Source organism: Megalobrama amblycephala, linkage group LG15 (genome assembly GCF_018812025.1).
Source record: "Megalobrama amblycephala isolate DHTTF-2021 linkage group LG15, ASM1881202v1, whole genome shotgun sequence".
Lineage (NCBI taxonomy): Eukaryota > Metazoa > Chordata > Actinopteri > Cypriniformes > Xenocyprididae > Megalobrama > Megalobrama amblycephala.
In genome coordinates this window covers 34,611,591-34,636,149 of record NC_063058.1, presented here as the reverse complement: position 1 = coordinate 34,636,149, position 24,559 = coordinate 34,611,591, and the positions used below count along the sequence as shown (strand labels likewise).

At 33.7% G+C, this 24,559-nt stretch overlaps 3 protein-coding genes across 3 annotated transcripts; 1 reads left to right on the top strand and 2 right to left on the bottom strand.

The window, feature by feature from the left end:
* Positions 1-485: 485 nt before the first annotated feature.
* metap2b (methionyl aminopeptidase 2b) lies at positions 486-9,837 on the bottom strand. The gene is made up of 11 exons (XM_048158480.1): positions 9,619-9,837; positions 6,693-6,794; positions 6,548-6,607; positions 6,359-6,461; positions 6,112-6,273; positions 4,336-4,517; positions 4,149-4,243; positions 3,937-4,033; positions 3,761-3,864; positions 3,085-3,200; positions 486-1,497 (listed from the first exon to the last, which is right to left on the bottom strand). The coding sequence occupies exons 1-11, from the start codon at positions 9,776-9,778 to the stop codon at positions 1,245-1,247; spliced, it is 1,434 nt and encodes a 477-aa protein (XP_048014437.1). The 5' UTR covers positions 9,779-9,837; the 3' UTR covers positions 486-1,244.
* A 1,868-nt stretch (positions 9,838-11,705) lies between these two features.
* On the top strand, positions 11,706-17,880 carry cib1 (calcium and integrin binding 1 (calmyrin)). Its single transcript, XM_048158862.1, has 7 exons — positions 11,706-11,929; positions 12,033-12,067; positions 13,699-13,795; positions 13,947-14,100; positions 14,209-14,327; positions 16,449-16,537; positions 17,637-17,880. Exons 1-7 carry the CDS (start codon positions 11,879-11,881, stop codon positions 17,656-17,658), a joined length of 567 nt encoding a protein of 188 aa, XP_048014819.1. The 5' UTR covers positions 11,706-11,878; the 3' UTR covers positions 17,659-17,880.
* Positions 17,589-23,163, bottom strand: LOC125247519 (RCC1 domain-containing protein 1). The gene is made up of 8 exons (XM_048158861.1): positions 22,885-23,163; positions 22,475-22,687; positions 22,236-22,401; positions 20,396-20,517; positions 20,206-20,301; positions 19,980-20,129; positions 19,870-19,899; positions 17,589-18,087 (listed from the first exon to the last, which is right to left on the bottom strand). Exons 1-8 carry the CDS (start codon positions 23,069-23,071, stop codon positions 17,930-17,932), a joined length of 1,122 nt encoding a protein of 373 aa, XP_048014818.1. The 5' UTR covers positions 23,072-23,163; the 3' UTR covers positions 17,589-17,929.
* Positions 23,164-24,559: the final 1,396 nt, after the last annotated feature.

Sequence of the window (24,559 nt, the reverse complement as noted above, 5' to 3'; positions counted from 1 at the left end):
ATTGTGATCTGCTTGCGATATATAAATTTGTATAAATAACATTACTTACATTTCTTCAGTGTACATACGAGCCTAACGGAAAGCGCTCGAGCAGTTGCTATGGTTACCGATTTTTTTTTTTGGTGTGAATCTAACTTTAGTAGATTAGTATTTTCATAGAATTTGTAAATAAATTTGTAAGCCAACTTTTCATATATACATTAATATTTTTGCAAAGCGTGGCCCAATCACACAGTCTTTTAGGTTAAATATAATTCTGGCTAAAAGTGGTGACAAAATAGTCTTTTATAAATATATATATATATTTTTTTTTTTTTTTTTTTTTTTTGAGTATATATGTATACTATATATATTATATATAGTCTCTATATATGTTAATTTAGTCATTTAATATATTTAAATTCTACATTTCATAAATTGAACAAGACTTTTACAAAACGAATTTGGTTACACATGAATCCTTGAAATAAAGAACATGAAACATCTTGCAGATCACAATTTCTTATAAATTTTATTTGTACTTCAAAATAAAACACCACATGTGCTTTATTCAGAGAAAGGAGATTGATTTCAAACAGGCTTTACCCGAAATCAAGCATAGCCAAAATATAGATGTTTACGTATCATCATCGCCACTTATGAGTGCCCGCTCTTAGAGGAAAGCATGAGTTTCAGTGAGTATTTTAGTATTTTAGGGTCTATGTTACATTAAAGTCTGTTCTTGCGCTAAGGAATAAAGCCAAATAATGTCCAGTAAAGTCTTGTTCTCTTTTTCACCCCAAATGGATAATTGAATCAAAAACTACAAACTGAAAAGGAGAAACAGCATTTGACAGCATCTCTCTTAGAGCAAGATTTGTGTTCAAAAAAACAAACATGCAATATCAAATGTGTAACACAGCCTAATCCAGACCATATTGAAAATGTGGTTTTGACTTCACATTTCCCTGGGTTGCTCATATTAATCAAACAAAAACTGCACCATATTGTTGTCTGCATTTACAAAATGGTTCTAGAGCACTTTACGGGTGGGTGATCGGTACACATCTGTGCCAATGAGTTACACAAGGGGACATCTTTACCACAGAGGACTTAAACGTCCATCCATCCTTTATACAAACAAATTACTAGCATGTTAAAAATGAGAAGGCACGGCTTATTAACTTACTCAGGCCTTTACCCATCAAATACTCATGTGATAAGAAAGCAGAGGACAGAGTTATAAAAACTGGTGACGTGGAGGCCTAGTAATCGTCTCCTCGGCTGACCACCTCCTTGCAAGTGGGTCTCAGCAGGATGGTGTGTTCAAACTGGGCCGTGTAGCAGCCTTTGGTGTCGCACAGAGGCGGGTAGGGGTCGATGATGCCCAGGTCGCAGAGGTTCTTCAGCGCCATTAAATATTTGGTCTCGCCGAGGCGATCCAACCAGCGGCGGCAGAAGGCGAGAGTGCCGAAGTTCTCGTTGACCACGTTCAACAAGTGCTTGGCTCTGGGGAGTCTGGGAAAGACGAACATTAACATTGCATTATTGAGTACCAAAATCTTGTGAGCTGCCTATTTTGGGAACTTATGCGAGCTCTCTGTGCATTAAAGGGATAGATCGACAATTTACTCACCCTCAAGTTGTTCCAAACCTGTACGAGTTTCTTTCTTCTGCTGAACACAAAAGACGATATTTGGAAGAATTTGGGACTTCCATAGTATGGCCCCTCAACTGTTTGATAACTGACTTTCTTCAAAATATCTTCTTTTGTGTTCAGCAGAAGAAAGAAACTCATATAGGTTTGGAACAACTTGAGGGTGAGTAAATGACCGAATTTTCATTTTTGGGCGAACTATCCCTTTAAATGTCAAATTTCTTCTGATTGGCTGTGATCGACAGATTGCTTGTCACTTTAAAACTTAGTTAGGACATGGTGTCAAGATTAGGTTTGCAAAGGGGCGGAAAACGGGAACTTAACCTGGGGGATTTTGGAAATATTCCAATTTGGAAACTTAACAGGAATTTACGGGAATTGGAAATTTTGGGAAATTTATATAAATTTAGAATATTTATATAAAATGTATCATATAAAAACAAATATAAACATTTTGTTGGGTCATAACATGAAATAAGTTATTTATTTTTTGCATTCAATTAATTCTAATTTAGTAAATATGTAAAAATAAATATTTTTTGCAGCAATTGTTTTGTGTTATTTATTTCAGTGTCACATGATCCTTCAGAAATCATTCTAATATGCTGATTTGATACTCCGTTATTATGATTGTTGGAAACGGTTGTGCTGCTCCATATTTTTTTGGAACCTGTAATACTATTTTCAGGATTCACTGATTAATAAAAAGTTAAAAAGAACAGAATTTACTCAAAATAGAAATCTTTTCTAACAATGTCACTTTAATATAATTTATCAATTTCACACATCCTTGCTAGAAAAAAGTATCCAATTCTTTCAAAAAAGAAAGAAAAAAAAAAATTACTGACCCCAAACTTTTGAACGGTCGTGTATATTGTTACAAAAGATTTCTATTGTGAATAAATGCTGTTCTTTAAAATTTTATTCATCAATGAATCCTGAAAAAAGTATCACAGGTTATAAAAAATATTAAACAGCACAACTGTTTCCAACATTGATAAGTATCAAATCAGCATATTAGAATGATTTCTGAAGGATCATGTGACATTGAAGACTGGAGTAAAGATGCTGAAAATTAGGAATAAATTACATTTTAATGTATATTAAAATAGAAAACCATTATTTTAAATTGTAGTTATGTTTCACAATATTACTGTTTCTTCTGTATTTTTGATCAAATGTGCATGTTATGGACTGGGGAATGCACAGTGCATGCAGGGGGGGTGTCTTCAATAGCCCTGCAGTCAGTAGTGTGCTGTGTGAATGAGGAACGTGCAGGCTAAAATTTGCATTAAATATGGTTGTTTTAACCAAAATTATAAGCTAACCTGCAATTTTGCAAATGCCCTGTTTATTCCCACTAATTCCCATATATTCCCATGGAAAGTTTCCAGTTTTAAAAATTCCCGGAATTTTGCAACCCTAGTCAAGATCAGCATGTATCTCACCTTATTGGCACATGACCAACTTCAAAGTTTTTCATGTAATGGGAGCACTCCATGTCATCATGCACCATGCCTTTCCCAGTGCTCCCAAAGGTCTCGATGGCATAAACTTCTCCTTCCTGTAAGAGAGGAAATTAACAACACTACATGATTGCTTTCAAAATGGAGGAGCAGATTTACACTTTCAGAGTGAAATGTTGACTTGACAAAGTGGATAGTTTGGTGTCAGTAAAATTATTTTTTGAAAGCAATTAATGATTTTACTTCAGCAAAAATGGATTAAAATAACTTTCTTCTTATTCCATACTATGGAAGTCAATGAGGCCCTGGGCCCGTTTGGTTACCCATATTCTTCAAAATATCTTCTTTTATGTTCAGCAGAAGAAAGAAATTCATGCAGGTTTGGAACAACTTGAGGGTAAATGATGACAGAATTTCATTTTTGGCAGAACTATCCCCTTACGCCCTGTGGCGTGACTGATAGAGATTGTGTTGGGTTGTGTTTGTGTTGATAACTCTGGCACACCCAAACTCAGCCCTAAACCCTCAGAATGAGACTTTCAAGACTGGCAAAAGTCTGTCTGTCTCCATTTTCTTCCGTTTTATATGGGCAACCAACCAAATAAAAAGTGTTAAAGCTATATTCAAATCTGTGAAACAGTAGAAAGTCAGGACACACCTCCATCCTGGTGGCTTCACCTCCTTTCACTATGGGCACCGTCTTGCCTGCATGTATTCGGTACTGTCCAATAGAGTGGCCATTGAGATTTCTGATTGGTTTGACTGGAAAGAAAAATAATGTCATCTGTAACATCATCTCTTTAAGTCTTTGATGTTCAAAGAATGACTATTTACCTTGATATGTTTTTCCATCAAGCTCCACTTCGTAAGACTCCATAACCTCTTGAATTGATTCTCCGATGTCACACAAGCGAACATCAATACCTGCACACTGAAATAAAACAATCACTGAAATGTCAATAACAATAGCAATATCACTAATGACAATGAGGAGAATGTGTGTGGCCATGAAAACAACATCACAATGCAAAAAGTTGAGACTCTACCTTAATTCCAGTATTTGTGGCATCTTTGACAGCCTCCAGCAGTTTGTCGTACTTTGGGTTGAAGGTGACAGTAAAGGCACAGTCAATGATTCGACCTGGAACGCCATAATAACCAAACATGTCTAAAGATTAGCAAGAAAAGCACAAGGAAGGAATCAAGAGAGATCAGAACCAATTAGAGACGCACCATTAATGTGCGTGCCGAAGTCGATCTTGCAGACGTCGTCGTACTGGAGAACGGTGGGGTCTCCCGCGTTAGGAGTGTAGTGAGCCGCGCAGTGGTTCAGCGAGCAGCCGGTCGGAAAAGCCAGACCAGCATTCAGACCATTTTCCTTGATCAACTTCCTAGAACAATCCTCCAGTTTCTCACTGTCAGGGGAAAAATAAGATGTGAATAGTGGATTAGTGCCAATATTGAATGCCTACAACTAGGGCTTTTACTCGTGAATTCAAGTTTTACTCTCTTACTGACTCAGTTTCTCTTGAATTCAATGTCCCATACTGTGAGCACACCTAATATGAAACCATTTTACTGCAGCATTTTGGAGATGTCACATTATTCTTCTTTACACACATATAGAGACCTTATTTCTAATAAGTAGAAAAAAAGAATGGCCTGTTCTTGCATACCTCATATGAAACCATTTTAATGCAGTGTTTTGGAGATACATTGCATCATTTCACTTCAGCAAGCAAGAACAATAGTGAAAAATGGCAGATGGAGCAATAATAACTGACATGATCCATGATATCATGATATTTTTAGTGATATTTGTAAATTGTCTTTCTAAATGTTTCGTTAGCATGTTGCTAATGTACTGTTAAATGTGGTTAAAGTTACCATAGTTTATTACTGTATTCATGGAGACAAGAGCCGTCGTTTCATTATTAAACACTTGCAGTCTGTATAATTCATAAACACAACTTCATTCTTTATAAATCTCTCCAACAGTGTGTAATGTTAGCTTTAGCCACGGAGCACCATCAAACTCATTCAGAATCAAATGTAAACATCCAAATAAATACTATACTCACATGATCTGACACATGCATGCAGTATGCATGACAAACATCTTGTAAAGATCCATTTGAGGGTTATATTAGCTGTGTGAACTTTGTAAATGCACTGTATTATAGTCGAGATTTAAAGGGGACGCACACGCTGAATCGGTGCATAGTTAATGATGCCCCAAAATAGGCAGTTAAAAAAATTTATAAAAAAAATCTATGGGGTATTTTGAGCTGAAACTTCACAGACACATTCAGGGGACACCTTAGACTTACATTACATCTTATAAAAACTGGTTCTAGGGCACCTTTAATACAGCCAAATTCCCAATAAAATTGTTTCATCTATATATTTTTCAGTTTTTATTGTCAAACTATATGAAATGTTATTGCTTGTCCAAAAAAATACAATTCATGCAAAATGTATGATTCATCTTTCATTTTAGATTCTTAAATTTGATCAATAAATTTAATTGGAATAAGACACTAAGGGCTGTTACCAATCAAATTAAATCATTTACAAATTTACAATAAAAAAAAAATACAACTGCATTAAATAATGTTATGGGATTCTAAGAAATGTTGGGGGGAAATTATACTTTTAAAAATTAAACTAAACCACCAGTAAGTGGTGTCAAGTAACCATCTTAATAAGTGAGTCATTCATTCAAACGATTCATTCCAATGGCTGATTCATTCAAGAATGAGGCAGTTGTTTATGAACGGGTCAATGAATCTTTGCCTGCATCTCAATGTGCATTCTATCCATCCTAAATAGTATGTAACATTATTAGTTATTACTATTATTATTATTATTACTATTTAGGGCGGATAGTATGCACATTGGGATGCAGGGTGAGTGTCCTCATTTATAATAAGTAGTTTATATAATGCGTTTTTACATCATCAATGCACAAACAGCCTATAAGTAAAGAACATGGATGGTTTCTCTCACCAGATCTCGATCATGGTCATGCCCGGCTTGATCCAGCTCATGACGTACTTCCTGACCTGCCGATGGGCCTCGGCAGCCTGTCTGAAGTCATTCCACATGTCCTCATTAGCCTGATCCAAAAACTTCTTCTCCTCGTTGGTCGTCCGCCATGCAGCACTACGTCTGCAAAGGAGATAAAACATATCCACTATGATGTTTTTTTGACTACAGGTTTTAGAGTGTGTCAATAAGCGGCTGTTGTCCGTACCCATCTTGCACAGGTGGATATTCACATTCCTGTCCCTTGGCATAAACTCCACTGGGATAAAGCTCACAGATGGGAATAGATGGAGGATCTGTTTGAACTTTGGCTGAAAGAGAACGAAAGAATAAGAACAACATAAACATCCATCCATATTTTGAGTAACAAGGGCATTTTTTTTGAATTATCACTTACGGCCTTTCTTTTTCTTCTTCTTCTTCTTTTTCTTTCCAGTTGAATCTCCTTCCTCACCATCTGGCAATATAAAAAGAATTCATGCTCAAACCTACGCTATCACATATGCACATGGACTTGCAATGGTAATTAACTTCAGACCAACCATCCTCTGGCTCGTCCTCTTTCTCTTGGTCTTCTAAAGTTTGTTGCTCCATTTGTTTGGCCACTTTGGTGATATCAGACTCTCCTTCACCCTCATGGTTCCCTGTGCAGAATAGCAGTGGTATAAAGTTTTTGAGTAAATGTAATTATTATAATATCTTTTCGCCTACTTTATAGATTTACTGAGTATCTAATATATTAGCAACTTTTACTCTCCACTTGACTTCATTAAGTATATACTCTTTACTTCAAATACATTTGTGACGAGTAATGCAAACTTTTTCTGCAGCAGTTTACTTCTGCTACAAAAGTGATATCGCCATCTACAGGGCATTGAAGGTACTATATCCTGTGCGTTTTTGGCCTTACTAATTTTCTTAACATTATTTTATTTATCTGTTGTATTAAAGGGGTCATGAATGGAGAAATCAACTTTTCCTTGAGCTTTTGATATTTAAGAGTTCTTCATACTGTAAGAATATTCTGTAAGTTTCAGAACTGAAAACTTCCTTGTTAGTCCAATAAAACCTTTTATTGACACCAGAGCCAGCGAACGACTCGTCCTATAATGTGCCTATAGATAGGTGAAACTCCTCCTTCGCAGAAGAAATCAACGCCTACTTCTTCATTGCAGCATTAGCCCCGCCCACTGACGTGTTAGCGAGAGAAGAGCGATACAGGACTAAAATAACAGTATCTTTCAAAGGATCCTAATGCAGGAATATGGTTATTTTCAATGCGAATGTCTCAGTTGAGCTTTATTTATTTGTATTCAGTACATTTCACTGTGGATTCTTTGGTAAATCAATCGCATTTCGGTGCAAACAGACTTTTACGATATGGACTCGACAGTAATGCAACAACATATCAGTAACTGTGTTCATTCTAATGCCTGATCTGATATTAATGATTCAGGTACAGTCAGATGATCTTTATCTGTGTGTTAGTAAATTAAACCAGTTAAAATAATCTGTTTTTTTAATGGTGATTAAATTATATATAGAGAACGCTTCCTTTTACAATCGCTGGAGCTGTCAATCAAACAGCGTGAGTTTATCAGTGACTGAGTTCTGGACTCGAGCCAAAACTCCCGTTTTATCCAACAAATCTCTTAGTTACATCAAGTTTGCACTGTTAGTTATGATGAAAGCATTCGTTGGTGTGCAGAAATTGAGTTGCAATGACGAGATCACTGATTTCATGCGCTCAACAACATGTCTGTGATCGACTACAATGTTCATCACTGCAACCTTTCATGGCACAATCTAATTATAATGCCATAGATTTAAATATAATGCAGCACATTTCACAATTAGTTAACCTTGAGGCTTGAGAGCTAAGAGAGAGTAATACTTTGCTATTTCAAATGGAAAGATGTCAGCCAATCACAGCAGTGGGCGTTTACACTGAAGTCTCACAGCAGACACGGCCCTTAAAACAGAGGGATAAAATCAGGGTAGCAAAAATGCCTTTATTTCTCAATTCTGACAATTTTTAATGTAGAAAGCATACTAACATTATTAGTGCACCCCAGGAAATATTATAAAAACGCAGTTCATGACCCCTTTAAAGAGACCTTGGTTAGGATATTGGTTTACTTATGGCCTTTTTGAGCATTTGAGCTTAAAGGAACACTCCACTTTTTTTGAAAATAGGCTCATTTTCCAACTCCACTAGAGTTAAACAGTTGAGTTTTACCGTTTTCGAATCCATTCAGCCGATCTCCGGGTCTGGCGGCACCACTTTTAGCATAGCTTAGCATAGTTCATTGAATCTGATTAGACCGTTAGCATCTCGCTCAAAAATGACTAAAGTTTCAATATTTTTCCTATTTAAAACTTGACTCTTCTGTAGTTACATCATGTACTAAGACCGACGAAAATGAAAAGTTGTGATTTTCTAGGCCGATATGGCTAGGAACTATACTCTCATTCCGGCGTAATAATCAAGGAACTTTGCTGTCGTACCATGAGTGCAGCAGGCGCAATGATATTACACACTGCCTGTGACCCCCTGCTTGCACAGGGAGCGTGCCTTGCAACCATAGAGACATTTGTGGGAGAAGCTGCGTAATATCATTGCGCCTTATTACGCCGGATATATTAAATATTGAAACTCTTTGGTCATTTTTGAGCGAGATGCTAACGGTCTAATCAGATTCAATGACCTATGCTAAGCTATGCTAAAAGTGGTACACCAAACCTGGAGATCGGCTGAATGGATTCGAAAACTGTTTAACTCTAGGAGAGTTGGAAAATGAGCCTATTTTCAAAAAAAGTGTTTTGTTCCTTTAAGTGAGATTTTAGTGTTTGTAGACGTTTAAGAGGCTGTTGTGTCGACCTTCATTTATTGCAATTTTAAGGTGTTTTTATTTTGATTTTAGAAAATAAACATGCTTTTCTCACAAATCAGCTGTTTATTGTGTTTCACTGGCATGTCTCCTGTGTGTTGAGGACTAGTGCATCTACATTCAGCACGAGTAAAATACTTCAATGCTGTTAAAGACCTTTCTCAAGTGCTACTGGAACTGATGACTTGTAATGGAGTGATTTTTGCTGTACTTTTACTCAAGTATGGCTTTCAGGTACTCTCTAAATTACACCTATGCAGAATAGTCGAGGTAATTTGATGTAGATATTGTAACACACATTAGACAGACATATAACGCACGTGGAGTCAGAATGTGCCTCTCATAACAACATTACACAACTGCCATGCTAGCTTAACACTCCGACCAGCCTTTAGCTGAACACTGCAGAGCAAACATAAATCAATAAATAAACATTAAGGTCGGTTAAAACACTTTAAGTCCCTACTAAAAGAATGTCCAATGAATTATTATTATTATTATTATTATTATTATAATTAGCGAGCTGTGATGGGTTTATCAGACAGGGCCACGCGACACTTTCCTCCGTCTTTATTACCTACGGCTGCCGCTTTTCCCTTCTTCTTCTTCTTTTTCTTCTTCTTCCCGGTCTCGTCAACGGGATCCGCGTCTTCTTTGGGAAGATGAGAGTCTCCGTTCGGTAAAATCTGCATTTTTGCAGCTGCGGACAGCAGCTCTTGCGTCTGCTCGTCTGCCATGATGTGACCGCGAGAGGGATTGTGGGTGAAACCTACGTCATGTGGGGCGGGATCACTGTGAGTAGAGCTGGATGGTCCTTTTTACTCGAGAAAAGGTCCAACGTGTAGAACCCATGATGATCCCGCAAGGGAAATCAATCAAATAACGATAAAATAAAAAATGATAAGGTGCAATATGTAATATTTTTTGCAGTAAAATATCCAAAAACCACTAGGCCAGTGTTATATATTTTGTTCACTTGAGTACTGACAATATCCCAAATGTTTTCAACTATTTGTAAATCGTGAGAAAATTGCAATTTTAATCAAGGCTCCGGGACGTGTGAGGAGTCGCCTGTCAATTGCGTCATACCCGCGTTACCCTCGGTTTCCGGTTTGATTATGTAGAAACCATGGAAACACCAAAGACGCTTTAATATTTACATGTTTTAATAGACAAAAACTGTTTTGATATATTTATATACTAATTATTGTTATATAGCTCAACATGTTTAGGCTTATTGTTTAAATCTAATTTTCTTGATTTTTTGCGAGTACCATGCGTTACCATGCCTCAGAGAAAACACTATTTTGTGAAGTAGCTAACATAGCATATTCAAATGCAGCTTTATTTTTAGTAACAGTATACATCATTTTCTCCATCATACAATACATTTTAAAATTAATTGCATACCATTTATCAACACAAGCCATCCAGCATTTAATATGATATTGTAAAATCGATCTATCTTACTGCAGTGTGTAACAGTGTCTCACAGCAGCCGCCGAGCGAACGCACAGAGTAACATTATAACATCATTTTTAACACACTCAAATGTATCTAATATGATAAACAGAGCTGTGTTTCCTCATACTCATGACCGGAAAAGCAGAAGCGGCGTCGGTGACTGTGTCATAATAAAAGTCCTGCTGCTTGTGAGGCGTGCTGATCAATCGCTCCAGCGGCTTCGTTCAGCTCCACAACACTCGCTCCTGCTCTGCTTCATACTACAGTAACGTTAATAATCTCGTCCATGAGCATGATTTCTTCCCGACTCCAATCCCAATTCTTTTGCACCGTCCGTTGAGGTGAAGACCACATGTCCCAAGATTCCACACTCAAACTTGGCGTCATCAAGCTATGCCTTTGTTTTGAATAGGCCTCTAGCGACCTCTAGCGGACAAAATTATTACATATTGTACCTTTAATTGACACTATATTATATTTATTATTAAATATTACATGTTTTGACAGCATATGGCGAACATGACAAACAATTATTAATGTTTTGGAGCTCCGGATTAAAAAAACAAAACGAAAACGTTGCTTTTGTTTGTAACATTTTTCATCTTTTTGCTTAATATAAGAGCTCACACTTTGAATTAAATGCATAAAATAAGATTTAAAACCTCAAAATAACTTTGATCTGCTATCACACTGCCAATAAATGAGTAAACAAATTGTTTAATGAATAAATAAATGCATAGATGATAAATAAAATATATAATAAATCATAGATGGCATGACAATTTATTATTTATGATATGATGCCACCTTTTGAAATGACTGGCAAATTGCAGATCCAAGTAAGAGCAACATGATATTATATGAATAATTTATGTCTTTCCTTCCAAACATTTGGTCAGAATAATATACAACATAATTATGTAACAGATATACATTACAACTAGTGTGTAATAAGATGCTCCAGGAAAATATTATTTATTAAATACACCTTGATCATCATAATTAGGGTAATAAACAAGTTCAAATGTTATTTACTGAAAATTATACAGCTGTCCTCAACAAAAAAACACAATTGTGCGTTTGAATACGCAGAAGATATTTTTATTATATATTATTACATTATTTCCTTGTAATAAAACAAAACATCTAAAAGTAGATAAGAGAAAATCTATTATGGACTTCGCACTCTGTAAATTTGTTCCTATAGTAACTGACGTGTCATCCAGGAAGCGGAAGCGCTGTGCCTTACGACCAAAGTTTGTTTTGCCTTTTGGCTAAAAACAGGAAAACTTCAGCAACTTGTCTTGGTTTTTATGAAACTATAGTAACATTAATCGACTTTATTGTAGTTTAAAGAACAAAAGCAGGCGGTAATGGGGGGAACCGCGAGTAAGTTGCCGAAAGATCTTCTATCGGAGTATCAGGTGAGTCCGACACATTATATATGGATTTATTAACATATATTTATTCTTTATAGAGAGGAGTTGCTTTTATTTGTTTATATTTTTTTCTTTTTGTGTAACACAGGAGCTTACATTTCTCACAAAGCAAGAAATCTTACTGTAAGTAAAGTCACACATCGTTTTTTGTTATATTTTGCTGTCTTTAGTCTGCTTAAGATTTAATTGTGAATAATGACTAGAATTTATTTTGTATTTAGTTAGTTATGTACTATTATAGTATTTATTTTAAAATAGCCATATTTTTTCATTTTCGTAATTTTCTTATGTGCTTATGTCATTTATTTATATATATATATATATATATATATATATATATATATATATATATTTGAATATTTCTATTTAGCTTTGATTAATTTTTATATCAGTTATATTTTAGTACTTTAGTACTAAATAATTTTTGTTGAAGTTTTTCATCTAATATATAATTTATTTTAGCTTTATTTCAGTCACTGAAAACTAATACATTTACTATTTTTAACTAATACTATTTTTATATTATTTTTTAATTTTTAATATTGGATTTTCACATGTACATCTCTTCAATGGTACATTTTGCCTTGGCACAATATTTATTGTGACAATAGATAACCTACACAGTAAAGTTATAGAAAGTGGCTTTGATGTTTATTTGGATGCTTAACGAACACTTAAAAGTGTTTGAATGTCATTACATTAAAGGTGCAATATGTAATATTTTTGCAGTAAAATATCCAAAAACCACTAGGCCAGTGTTATATATTTTGTTCACTTGAGTACTTAAAATATCCCAAATGTTTCCAACTATTTGCAAATCGTGAGAAAATTTTAATCAAGGCTCCGGGACGTGTGAGGAGTCGCCTGTCAATGGCGTCATACCCGCGTTACCCTCGGTTTCCGGTTTATTTTGTAGAAACCATGGAAACACCAAAGACGCTTTAATATATTACATGTTTTAACAGACAAGGGAACAACTGTTTTGAGATATTTATAGACAGAAAACTAATTATTGTTATATAGCTCAACACGTTTTAATTTTCTAATTTTCTTGATTTTTTTTGCGAGTACCATGCTTTACCATGCCTCAGAGAAAACACTATTTTGTCAAGTAGCTAACATAGCATAATCAGATGCAGCTTTATTTTTAGTAACAGTAATACAGCATTTTCTCCATCATACAATACGTTTTAAAATTAATTGCGTGCCATTTATCAACACAAGCCATCCAGCATTTAATATGATATTGTAAAATCGATCTATCTTACTGCAGTGTGTAACAGTGTCTCACAGCAGCCGCCGAGCGAACGCACAGAGTAACGTTATAACATCATTTTCAACACTCTCAAATGTATCTAATATGATAAACAGAGCTGCGTTACCTCATACTCATGACCGGAAAAGCGGAAGCGGCGCCGGTGACTGTGTCATAATAAAAGTCCCGCTGCTCGTGAGGCGTGTGTTGATCAATCGCTCCAGCTCCTCGTTCAGCTCCACAACACTCGCTCCTGCTCTGCTTCATACTACAGTAACGTTAATAATCTCATCCATGAGCATGATTTCTTCCTGAGTCCAATCCCTATTCTTTTGCACCGTTCATTGAGGTGGAGACCATTCTGCGCTCAAACGTGGCGTCATCAAGCTACGCCTTTGTTTTGAATAGGCCTCTGGCGGACAGAAAATCTTACATAGTGCACCTTTAATAACAACATTCAATGTAACAATGCTTTTGGGGGATCATCATGTTTGTTTAGGGCACACAAAAGATTCGCTGAACTCCAGGGCAGAGAAAATGGGCCGTACAGCTCCAGGGTGTCCATGGAGAAGGTCCTTACGCTTCCTGAACTGAAGGTAAAAGAAAAAGTCAAACCGTAATGATACTTAAAATAGGGTTAATTTTTTTCAAGCAAAATATAACTTCTTATAATCCTTCCAGATTCGGTAATTCAACTGTATAAATGCTGTGTTCTTGTTGGCAATTTTGTGTTTCGATCCTTCACAGTCCAACCCCTTCCGGAAAAGGATATGTCACGTCTTCTCGACGTCTGACATGAGGGATGGCAGCTTGAGCTTTGAGGATTTCCTGGACCTCTTGAGTGCCTTCAGTGATTCAGCAACCCTGGAAATCAAGTCCCATTATGCCTTCCGGATCTTTGGTAATAGATGGAACGCTCTTAAGACTGACATTTAATTGAGTTTTCACAGTTTAGCAAACACCATTAAATATAACATTATTCATTGAACGTTATTCTGTTACGCCCCAGACTTTGACGATGACGGTACACTTGATACTAGAGATCTGGAGAAGCTGGTGAACTGTCTGACTGGCGAGACGGACGACACCCGTCTCACTGCAGAGGAGATGAGGCAGCTCATAAGCAATGTGAGTCTGCACGATTAATCATTTACAGAGCGCAATCTCAATTCAAAGACCCACACAATCTTATTTATAAATGACAAAGATTCGGCTCTGTCTATTAAACCTTTGACAAAATCACACCAGAACATTCAAAGCTGTGTTTGCACTGCTGCTGATCCAGATAGAGCAGTTAGGCTATCTAGGTATGAAACAGCTTCACAAACAGTCTTTCCAACCACACAGTATTGTTATTTCCATGTTAAGAATATTCATTTTAACACAGAAGTACTGGGATAAAAGTTTATAGTTTGGATATAAACACTGATGTCTATGGAAGCGATCAATATAGAGTAAATCACCTTTTGAAAGTAACTTGATGCTTCAAATAACAATTGTATCATATTGTTACACCACTAGATGGCGACATGTGACTTAAAAAAATGTAATTGTCATTGGATCAAATCATTCATTCAAGAGATTCGTTCACAAATGCTGATTCATTTAGTAATGAAACAAGTGAAGTCTTTATGAGTGAGTCATTGAATCATTTATTCAAGAGATTCATTCAAAAAACACTGATTCATTTAGTAATGAAACAAGTGAAGTCTTTATGAGTGAGTCATTGAATCATTCATTCAAGAGATTTGTTCAAAAATGCTGATCCATTCAGTAATGAAAGTAGTAAAGTCTTTAGGCTAGTTCGAGATGCATGGGCGCTGCGCAGAACGATCAACATATGATAAAGTACTGCGAGAGCGATTGGAGAGCAAACGACTTCTTATGCTTTTGATTCGCTCTTGCGGAACTGTGATGTCATACGTCAATCAGTCTGCACAGCGCTGATGCATCACAAAAAAGTCTTTTATGAGTGATTCATTGAATGATTCATTCAAGAGATTCGTTCAAAAACACTGATTCATCCATTAATGAAACAAGTGAATTATTAATGAGTGAGTCATTGAATGATTAATTCAAGAGATTTGTTCAAAAATGCTGATTTGTTCAGTAATGAATCAAGTGAAGTATTTGAGTGAGTCATTGAATCATTCATTCAAGAGATTTGTTCAAAAATGCTGATTCATCCAGTAATGAAACAAGTGAAGTATTTGAGTGAGTCATTGAATCATTCATTCAAGAGATTTGTTCAAAAATGCTGATTCGTTCAGTAATGAATCAAGTGAAGTATTTATAAGTCATTGAATCATTCATTCAAGAGATTTGTTCAGAAATGCTGATTCATCCAGTAATGAAACAAGTGAATTATTTATGAGTGATTCATTGAATGATTCATTCAAGAGATTTGTTCAAAAATGCTGATTCATCCCATAATGAAACAAGTAAATTATTTATGAGTGAGTCATTGAATCATTCATTCAAGAGATTTGTTCAAAAACACTGATTCATCCAGTAATGAAACAAGTGAATTATTTATGAGTGAGTCATTGAATCATTCATTCAAGAGATTTGTTTAAAAAAATGCTGATTCATCCAGTAATGAAACAAGTGAATTATTTATGAGTGAGTCATTGAATCATTCATTCAAGAGATTTGTTCAAAAACACTGATTCATCCAGTAATGAAACAAGTGAATTATTTATGAGTGAGTCATTGAATCATTCATTCAAGAGATTTGTTTAAAAAAATGCTGATTCATCCAGTAATGAAACAAGTGAATTATTTATGAGTGAGTCATTGAATCATTCATTCAAGAGATTTGTTTAAAAAAATGCTGATTCATCCAGTAATGAAACAAGTGAATTATTTATGAGTGAGTCATTGAATCATTCATTCAAGAGATTTGTTAAAAAAAGCAGTTTCATCCAGTAATGAAACAAATGAAGTCTTTAGGCTTGTTCAAGATGCATTGGTCTTTGATGTCATAAGCCAATCAGTCTGCACAGCGCCAATGCATCTCAAATACACCTATTATGAGTGAGTCATTGAATCATTCATTCAAACCGTTTTTTGTTTGTTTGTTTTTTTTTGTCAGAACTTACATAAATTGCGCTACTTTGTTTAGTTGTCTGTTCAGAATCATGATCTCTATTTGAGACAAAAAAAAAATCACGATTCTCAATTCAGCTGGAATCGTGCAGCTCTACTGTCAGATGAACTTTGCTAATGCAGACAAATGTAATTGTGCAGATCCTGGAGGAGTCGGACATCGATAAAGACGGAACGGTGAACCTCTCCGAATTTCAGCATGTCATCTCCAGATCTCCAGATTTTGTCAGGTGAGAGAATTTGTACTTTTGTACTTTTTATTTACAAATTTGACAGTTGACATATCTTGCAGCCTTCAGTCTAATTACGTTTTAATTGCGAATGTTTACTGTACAGTGCTGCGTTTCCCAAAAGCATTGAGACTTGCAATGGTTCTACGATCTACTTAGGGGTCGTTTACATGACACTGTTTTCAACTAAAAACCGAAAACCTTTTCTGCGTTTTGGCCGTTCATTTACACAACAACAGCGTTTTGGGGGCCTGAAAATGCAAACTTTTGAAGGTTTTTAAAGTGCAAGTTTTTGAAAATCAGACCATTATCGTCTCCGGGTAAACAACAAAAAAGCAAATTTGTGAAAACGGTACCGCCATTCATATTACACATAGTGTTTATTTATTAAGTGACATCGCCATCTACTGGCCTGACAGCATAATACAGCGTTTTTAGTCGTTTTTGCAGATCCATGTGAACGGGGATGGTTTTCACAACGCTGTCATCTGTATACAAAAAACACTTCCGTTTTTAGTACATTATTGTTGTGTAAATTGTTGTCGGTTTACTATGATTTTGGGAAACGCAGCCCAATTTAGTTTATTATTTACTGAACAGTTGAGGAATAGCGATAAAGCTTGCTGATTTATACACCTTTATTTTAGTATAATTTATATACTATTTTAGCATTTATTACTAATATGAATTAGCTTTTATTTTTATATTTTTCAGTTTTATTTTAGTAATTGTATGTGCTTTTGTCACTTTTTAATGTTTTTAAAAACATTTCTATATTAATTTATTTTATTATTTATTTTTCAGTTTATGTAATTGTAGTACTTCAACTTATTTAATTTTTTTTTCTAACATTTATATTTTATTTGGCTTACATGACAAAATTTCCCATCATTATCTGTTACAGCACTAGAGTAATTAAATACATAAAGCATCAATTACACACATAATTTACATCGATTGCATTTTGTGTTAGTGCAAAAAAAGCATCCTGTTTTTGTAGAGAAACAAAAGTGAGAAAGAAATATGAAATTGCCCAAACAAAATGACATGATAATTATGATTTCTGAACTCTTTACTGACTGAGAATGTTCTTTTGCAGTTCATTCAAGATTGTGTTGTGAAGTTTACACAGAATGGAAGCCACTTTCCGGTCCAGATTTTTCACCTGCGCCTTTAATCTGTCAATAACACGACGTCCTAATTGTGAATGTATTCTCTCGTTTAATATTTCTACTGTTTATATGTTTGAAAACATTTTTTACTCCCTGTTAAATAAATCTACTTTCTATCTTGTATTTTAGACCATATATTTGTACCTAATTTAATAAACTCTAATACTGCAACTTTGACATCCTTGTATTCATGTGACACTGTGAAATGGGCCTGTTCCTGTCAGGATGGAGGTTGTTCTTTTGGCACAGCGGACACAAATGTGTTCCATGACCCACACACAACATCCTTAACACACAATCTGTGACTAGAGAAGTGATCCACCAGCGTCGGCTCATCTGTGCTATTTTCAGTGCAATGTCCCAGCTGTCCATAATGACCTAATAATATGACAGACAGAGGAAAGGCAACTTTTAGCCATTTTGAAATAACAATTAACACACTCAGATCAGAAGGTTTGGGTCAGTATGATTTTTTTTTTTTAAAGACATTATTACTTTTATTCAGAAAGGACTCATTAAAGACATTTATAATGTTACAAAAGATTTCTATTCCAAATAAATGCTTTTCTTTTGATCAAAGAAATTTGACTTTGTAAGCATATTGTGTAATGCATGGAATCAGTTGTTTTATTGGTGATAATAATGCAATAAAACATGCCTAATTGTGCCTACATAATTTTTGGCTAGGCTGTCATGCAAAGAAATTATGAATGCATGCAAAAACAAGAGAAACAACAAAATATTAATAACTGATTATGTTGTAGTCGATGTATGCTTTTTGTTTTTCTATGCATTTTTTTTTTTAACATGGTAAAATAAAACCTGTAACTAACAAATAGTTTTGTCATATAAATACCTTAACCAAGTTTAGTGTTTTGTTTTTCCATCATATTTAAAATATTTAAAAAATATAAAATTTTTTCCTCATATTTTGTTGATCATTAAAAGCAAATATCTCCTCCTTTGGCCACACCTGTATATCACAGTTTTCACAAAAATATGAAGCAGCACAACTGTTTTTAACATATAATAATCATAAATGTTTCTTAAGCAACTAATCATCATATTAGAATGATTTCTGAAGGATCATGTGACACTGAAGACTGGAGTAATGATGCTGAAAATTCAGCTTTGATCACAGGAATAAATTACATTTTAACATATATTCATATAGAAAATTATGGAAGAGGATTAGGGCCAAGCAATAATAAAAAAATAAAACCATCTCGAGATTAAAGTTGTTAAATTACGAGAAAAAAGTTGTTAAATTACGAGAACAAATTCGTTAAATTATAAGAAAAATGTTGTTAAATTTCGAGAAAAAAGTCGAGATAAAATGTTGAGAATAAAGTCATTAAATTACGAGAAAAAAAGTCGTTAAATTACGAGAACAAATTCGTTAAATTATGAGAAAAATGTTAAATTTCGAGAAAAAAGTTGAGAAAATTTTTTTTTCTCGTAATTTAACAACTTTATTCTCATAATTTAACGAATTTATTCTCAACATTTTATCTTGACTTTTTTCTCGAAATTTAACGAGTTTTTTCTCGTAATTTAACGAGTTTATTCTCAACATTTTATCTTGACTTTTTTCTCGAAATTTAACGAGTTTTTTCTCGTAATTTAATGACTTTATTCTCAACGTTTTATCTTGATTTTTTTCTCGAAATTTAACAACATTTTTCTCATAATTTAACGAATTTGTTCTCGTAATTTAACGATTTTTTTCTCATAATTTAATGACTTTATTCTCAACATTTTATCTCGACTTTTTTCTTGAAATTTAACGAGTTTTTTCTCGTAATTTAACAAGTTTATTCTCAACATTTTATTTCGACTTTTTTCTCGAAATTTAACAACATTTTTCTCATAATTTAACGAATTTGTTCTCGTAATTTAACGATTTTTTTCTCATAATTTAATGACTTTATTCTCAACATTTTATCTCGACTTTTTTCTTGAAATTTAACAACTTTAATCTTGAGATGGTTTTATTTTTTATTATTGCTTGGCCCTAATCCTCTTCCGTAGAATTTTAAATTTTAAAAATATTAATGTATTTTTTAACATATGAAAAAAATGATTATTAAAAAGTGTATTCTAGTGCATCTAGTCGATTTATGTTGATTTATTTCTTAAAAAAGCAAAGCAAACTCTTACCCCATCCCCAGGTGTACAGATCCCCTGTACCTACAAAGAAATAAGAAAACAATAAGGTAATGATTTTTCATGTCAAACATTTATGTCATTTGATCAAATCTGGATGTCACCTGTGACGGCCGCTGTATGACGGGATCCACAGCTGATCCTGCTGATCTCTGACACATTAGGGACGTCCACTAGAGCAGGGAACGCTTGAATTGAAATGAACACATCGGCTTGGTTTGTTTCATCTTTATTTATGGTCTGGTCAGTGTTTCCTAAACAGAAACAGAAACATGCAGCTATGCAGTAATACATTCATATGTAAAGTCATATATATTTTAGTCCTTTTACCACTATTTGTTCTGCGTTTTTCCTCCTCCAGGCCTCTAGATGGCAGACCGAGCTGCCCGCTTTCATTCCAGCCCCACATATACAGGTCCCCACCAGCTGAACAACACAAACAACACATTTATTTCAGATGAGCAGTCAGTATTCTCCCAATGGCTGAATTTGACAGGGAATGTTTCAGGAATAAGCTCACTGCTGACGGAAGCAGAGTGCCAGCTCCCAGCGGACACTGCTCGGATCGGGACGCCCCACAGCGCCTCCACTATCTGAGGCTCCTCCTGTGACGTCAGAGCGCCGTGACCCAGCTGACCATGACTGCCAACACAACACACCATCTTAAAAACAGTTTTACACCTAAAGAAATGAATAATGCTTTTATTAAATCTATTTAAAATGATGTAGTCTAGAAAAAGCTGTTTTATTTTACATAAAACATTACTGTAATTCAATGATTTGTCATAATAAGCATAAATTACAGGTGGTACAACAAATACTATCGTGATTATATAAATTTATAATCAATATAATAATATAATATTTAAAATATAAATAATTTACAATTGAAATAATGCTTTTTTTGGATTGCATTAAAGTGCCATTTTAGTATTATTTATACACTTATAGTATATATTAAAAATTTGAATTAGCATTTATTTTTATATTTAAGTTTTCATTTTAATTTTAGTAGTTTTAGTCATTTTGTTATGTGCTTTTGTCATTTTTATTCGTTTTTTAAAAAATCTGTTTAGCTTTAATTTATTTTTTATTTTTATTTCACTTTTATTTTTAGCAATTGTAGTACTTCAACTTATTTCACTTCAATTAGTTATGACAATATTTTTATTTATGTTTTTTAAGTTTTTCATTCAATATTTTTATTTTATTTTATTTCAGCTTTATTTTTATTAACCAAAATATTTTTAAGGTCATCTAATATTTATAGTTTATTTTCGAAAATAAACCAAAAATTATTTTTCATAGTTTAACTAACAAAAATAACACTGTTATGGTAATGAGAATTTGTCGTGTGGTGGTCAAAAATGAATTTTTTTTTTTATTTCAATTAAATAAATCTACTATATTTTAGTTCAATAATGTTTTTTTTATTTAATATTTTGTATTTTTAGGGGATTTTATGGTACTAAATTATATTTATGTAATAGTTATAATTCATTTATTACCTGTTAACCACTTTTTTAACAAAAATTAAATTTCCAACTTAAACTGTCATAAATCTTGAATGCTTTTGGTGCACAGATTGAAGTTTAGTCACTTTTTAAAGACGACACTTGGTAAAAAGTAAAAAAAGTGTCAAATTTTATGTAAAATATATATTTTCCAAAACATGTTTTACTCTAAAATCAAAGCCATAAATCTAAATCAGTTGTGTTCCAAATTTGAGGTTGATATCTCAAAAAATGAGCTTTCAGTAAGATTTTGTTTGGGTGCAGTACCAAACGCTTCCACTAGATGAAATTTGCTTCCCAGTGCGTTTCCAATATGGCCATTTTTGACCGGTGTTGTGCCGAATTCTGACCCCTGCCAAATTATTACTTCGGAGTGTTATGAATCTTTTGTGTCGAATCATGATTCGGATCACGTGTCAAACCGCCAAACTGCTGAAATCACGTGACTTTGGCGCTCCGAACCGCTGATTCGACATGCTGATTCATATAACGCTCCGAAGCTTCCTGAAGCAGTGTTTTGAAATCGGCCATCACTAAATAAGTCGTTATTTTGTTTTTTTGGCGCACCAAAAATATTCTCTTCACTTTATAATATTAATATTGAACCACTGTACTCACATGAACTGATTTAAATATGTTTTTAGTGCATTAATGGATCTTGAGAGAGGATATGTCATTGCTGGCTATGAAGGCCTCACTGAGCCATCGGATTTCATCAAAAATATCTTAATTTGTGTTCTGAAGATGAACAAAGGTCTTACGGGTGTGGAACGACATTAGGGTGAATAATTAATGACAGGATTTTCATTTTTGGGTGAACTAACCCTTTAATGAATTTTCTCGTACCTTCCAGATCCCCAGGAATACACAGTCCCGTCTGAAGTGAGCAGCACAGCGTGTTCGGTTCCCAACGCCAGGCTCACGGCACTGAGTTTAGAGCAGAGCGGACGGAAAAAAGGAGGTCTGGGCATGACATACCCGCCTGGCACCAACGGCAGCGGAGCGCTGTGTCCTGATTAAATGCATCATATCAATATCATCAACAGATTTACTTCATCCGGACTATGCACAAATCTGTATATTACCAGTATGGTCAGAGAGGTCTTGCTCTCTCTTCCACACGAGCTTGTTTTGTGGCTGCTGAATTTCCCAGCATTCCACTCTGTCTGTGAAGTTGAGCGTCAGGTATCTTTCACAGATGAGCGTGTCTGTGCATCCCTGACTCTCTGTGAAAACGTCTCCGCACACCTGCTCTGATGAACCCGACACGAACCCTGACACACAGACATGACTGCCACCTACAGCAAAACACATTATAGATAGAGAATGTGAGCAAAGGATATGCATGAAGTGTATGTACGTGATATGCATTAAAATAAAATACAAAAATCACATGAAAATTGAAAGTTGTTTTATTTGATCATAGCTTAGGTAGGCTATAGTAAATGTGACTAATATTATAGAAATATAAGTTTGTTACTCATAGTTCACTTACAGTCTGCATGATGCACGTGAGCTCTGGAGCTCCAGCTGGCTCTGAGTCTACAGTCTGATCTGACCACACATGACCTGCACACATCTGATATCAGGACAGGTGTGATCACTTTACAGGTGACCTGTCCACTCACATCTGCGGGCCTTATCTGACCAAAACCACTGAAACCAAAACCAAACCAGTTCATTGATTTATCCTGGTCAACACAAAGAACTGTCACTTGCTTTCATGTATGGAAAGTTGCATGCTGCTTCCATCAGCAACAATAAGGAACGTCTAAAGTCGGAACACGAGCGATGTCTGCTGTCAAAATAAAAGTTTGGTTGCGTTCTGAATAAAAACACAATCGATAATAAAAGTTTTATGATTGGAATACAGAGCGTTCTATATATTATATTATATTATATTATATTATATTATATTATATTATATTATATTATATTATATTATATTATATTAAATTACAGAGCGTTCTATATGTTATGTTATATTACATTATATTATATTATATTATATCACAAAGCGTTCTGTATACTATTTTGTTTTATTTTATTTTATTTTATAAAACTTCAATCCATTGACCATATACAGAACTTTATTTTTGAAATCTGTTCTTTTTATATTATATTATATTATATTACAGAGCGTTGTATATTTTATTTTATTTTATTTTATTTTATTTTATTTTATTTTATTTTATTTTACTTCAATCCATTGACCATATACAGAACTTTATTGGTTTATATTATATTATATTATATTATATTATATTATATTATATTATATTATATTATATTACAGAGCATTCTTTATTTTATTTTATTTTATTTTATAAAACTTCAAACCATTGAACATATAAGAATTTTATTTTTAAAATTTGTTCCGTTTATATTATATTATATTATATTATATTATATTACAAAGCGTTCTGTATACTATTTTGTTTTAATTTATTTTATTTTATAAATCTTGATCAAATTGACCATATAAGAACTTTATTTATTATATTTTATTACATAGCGTTCTTTTTATTTTATTTTATTTTATTTTATTTTATAAAACTTCAAACCATTGACCATATAAGAATTTTATTTTTAAAATTTGTTCCGTTTATATTATATTATATTATATTACAAAGCATTCTGTATACTATTTCGTTTTAATTTATTTTATTTTATAAAACGTCAGTCCATTGACCATATAAGAACTTTATTTATTATATTATATTACAGAGCGTTCTTTTTATTTTATTGTATTTAATTTAATTTAATTTAATTTTATAAAACTTCAAACCATTGACCATATAAGAATTTTATTTTTTAAAATTTGTTCCGTTTATATTATATTATATTATATTATATTACAAAGCGTTCTGTATACTATTTCGTTTTAATTTATTTTATTTTATAAAACTTCAGTCCATTGACCATATAAGAACTTTATTTATTATATTATATTACAGAGCGTTCTTTTTATTTTATTGTATTTTATTTAATTTAATTTTATTTTATAAAACTTCAAACCATTGACCATATAAGAATTTTATTTTTTAAAATTTGTTCCGTTTATATTATATTATATTATATTACAAAGCGTTCTGTATACTATTTCGTTTTAATTTATTTTATTTGATAAAACTTCAATCCATTGACCATATAAGAACTTTATTTATTAT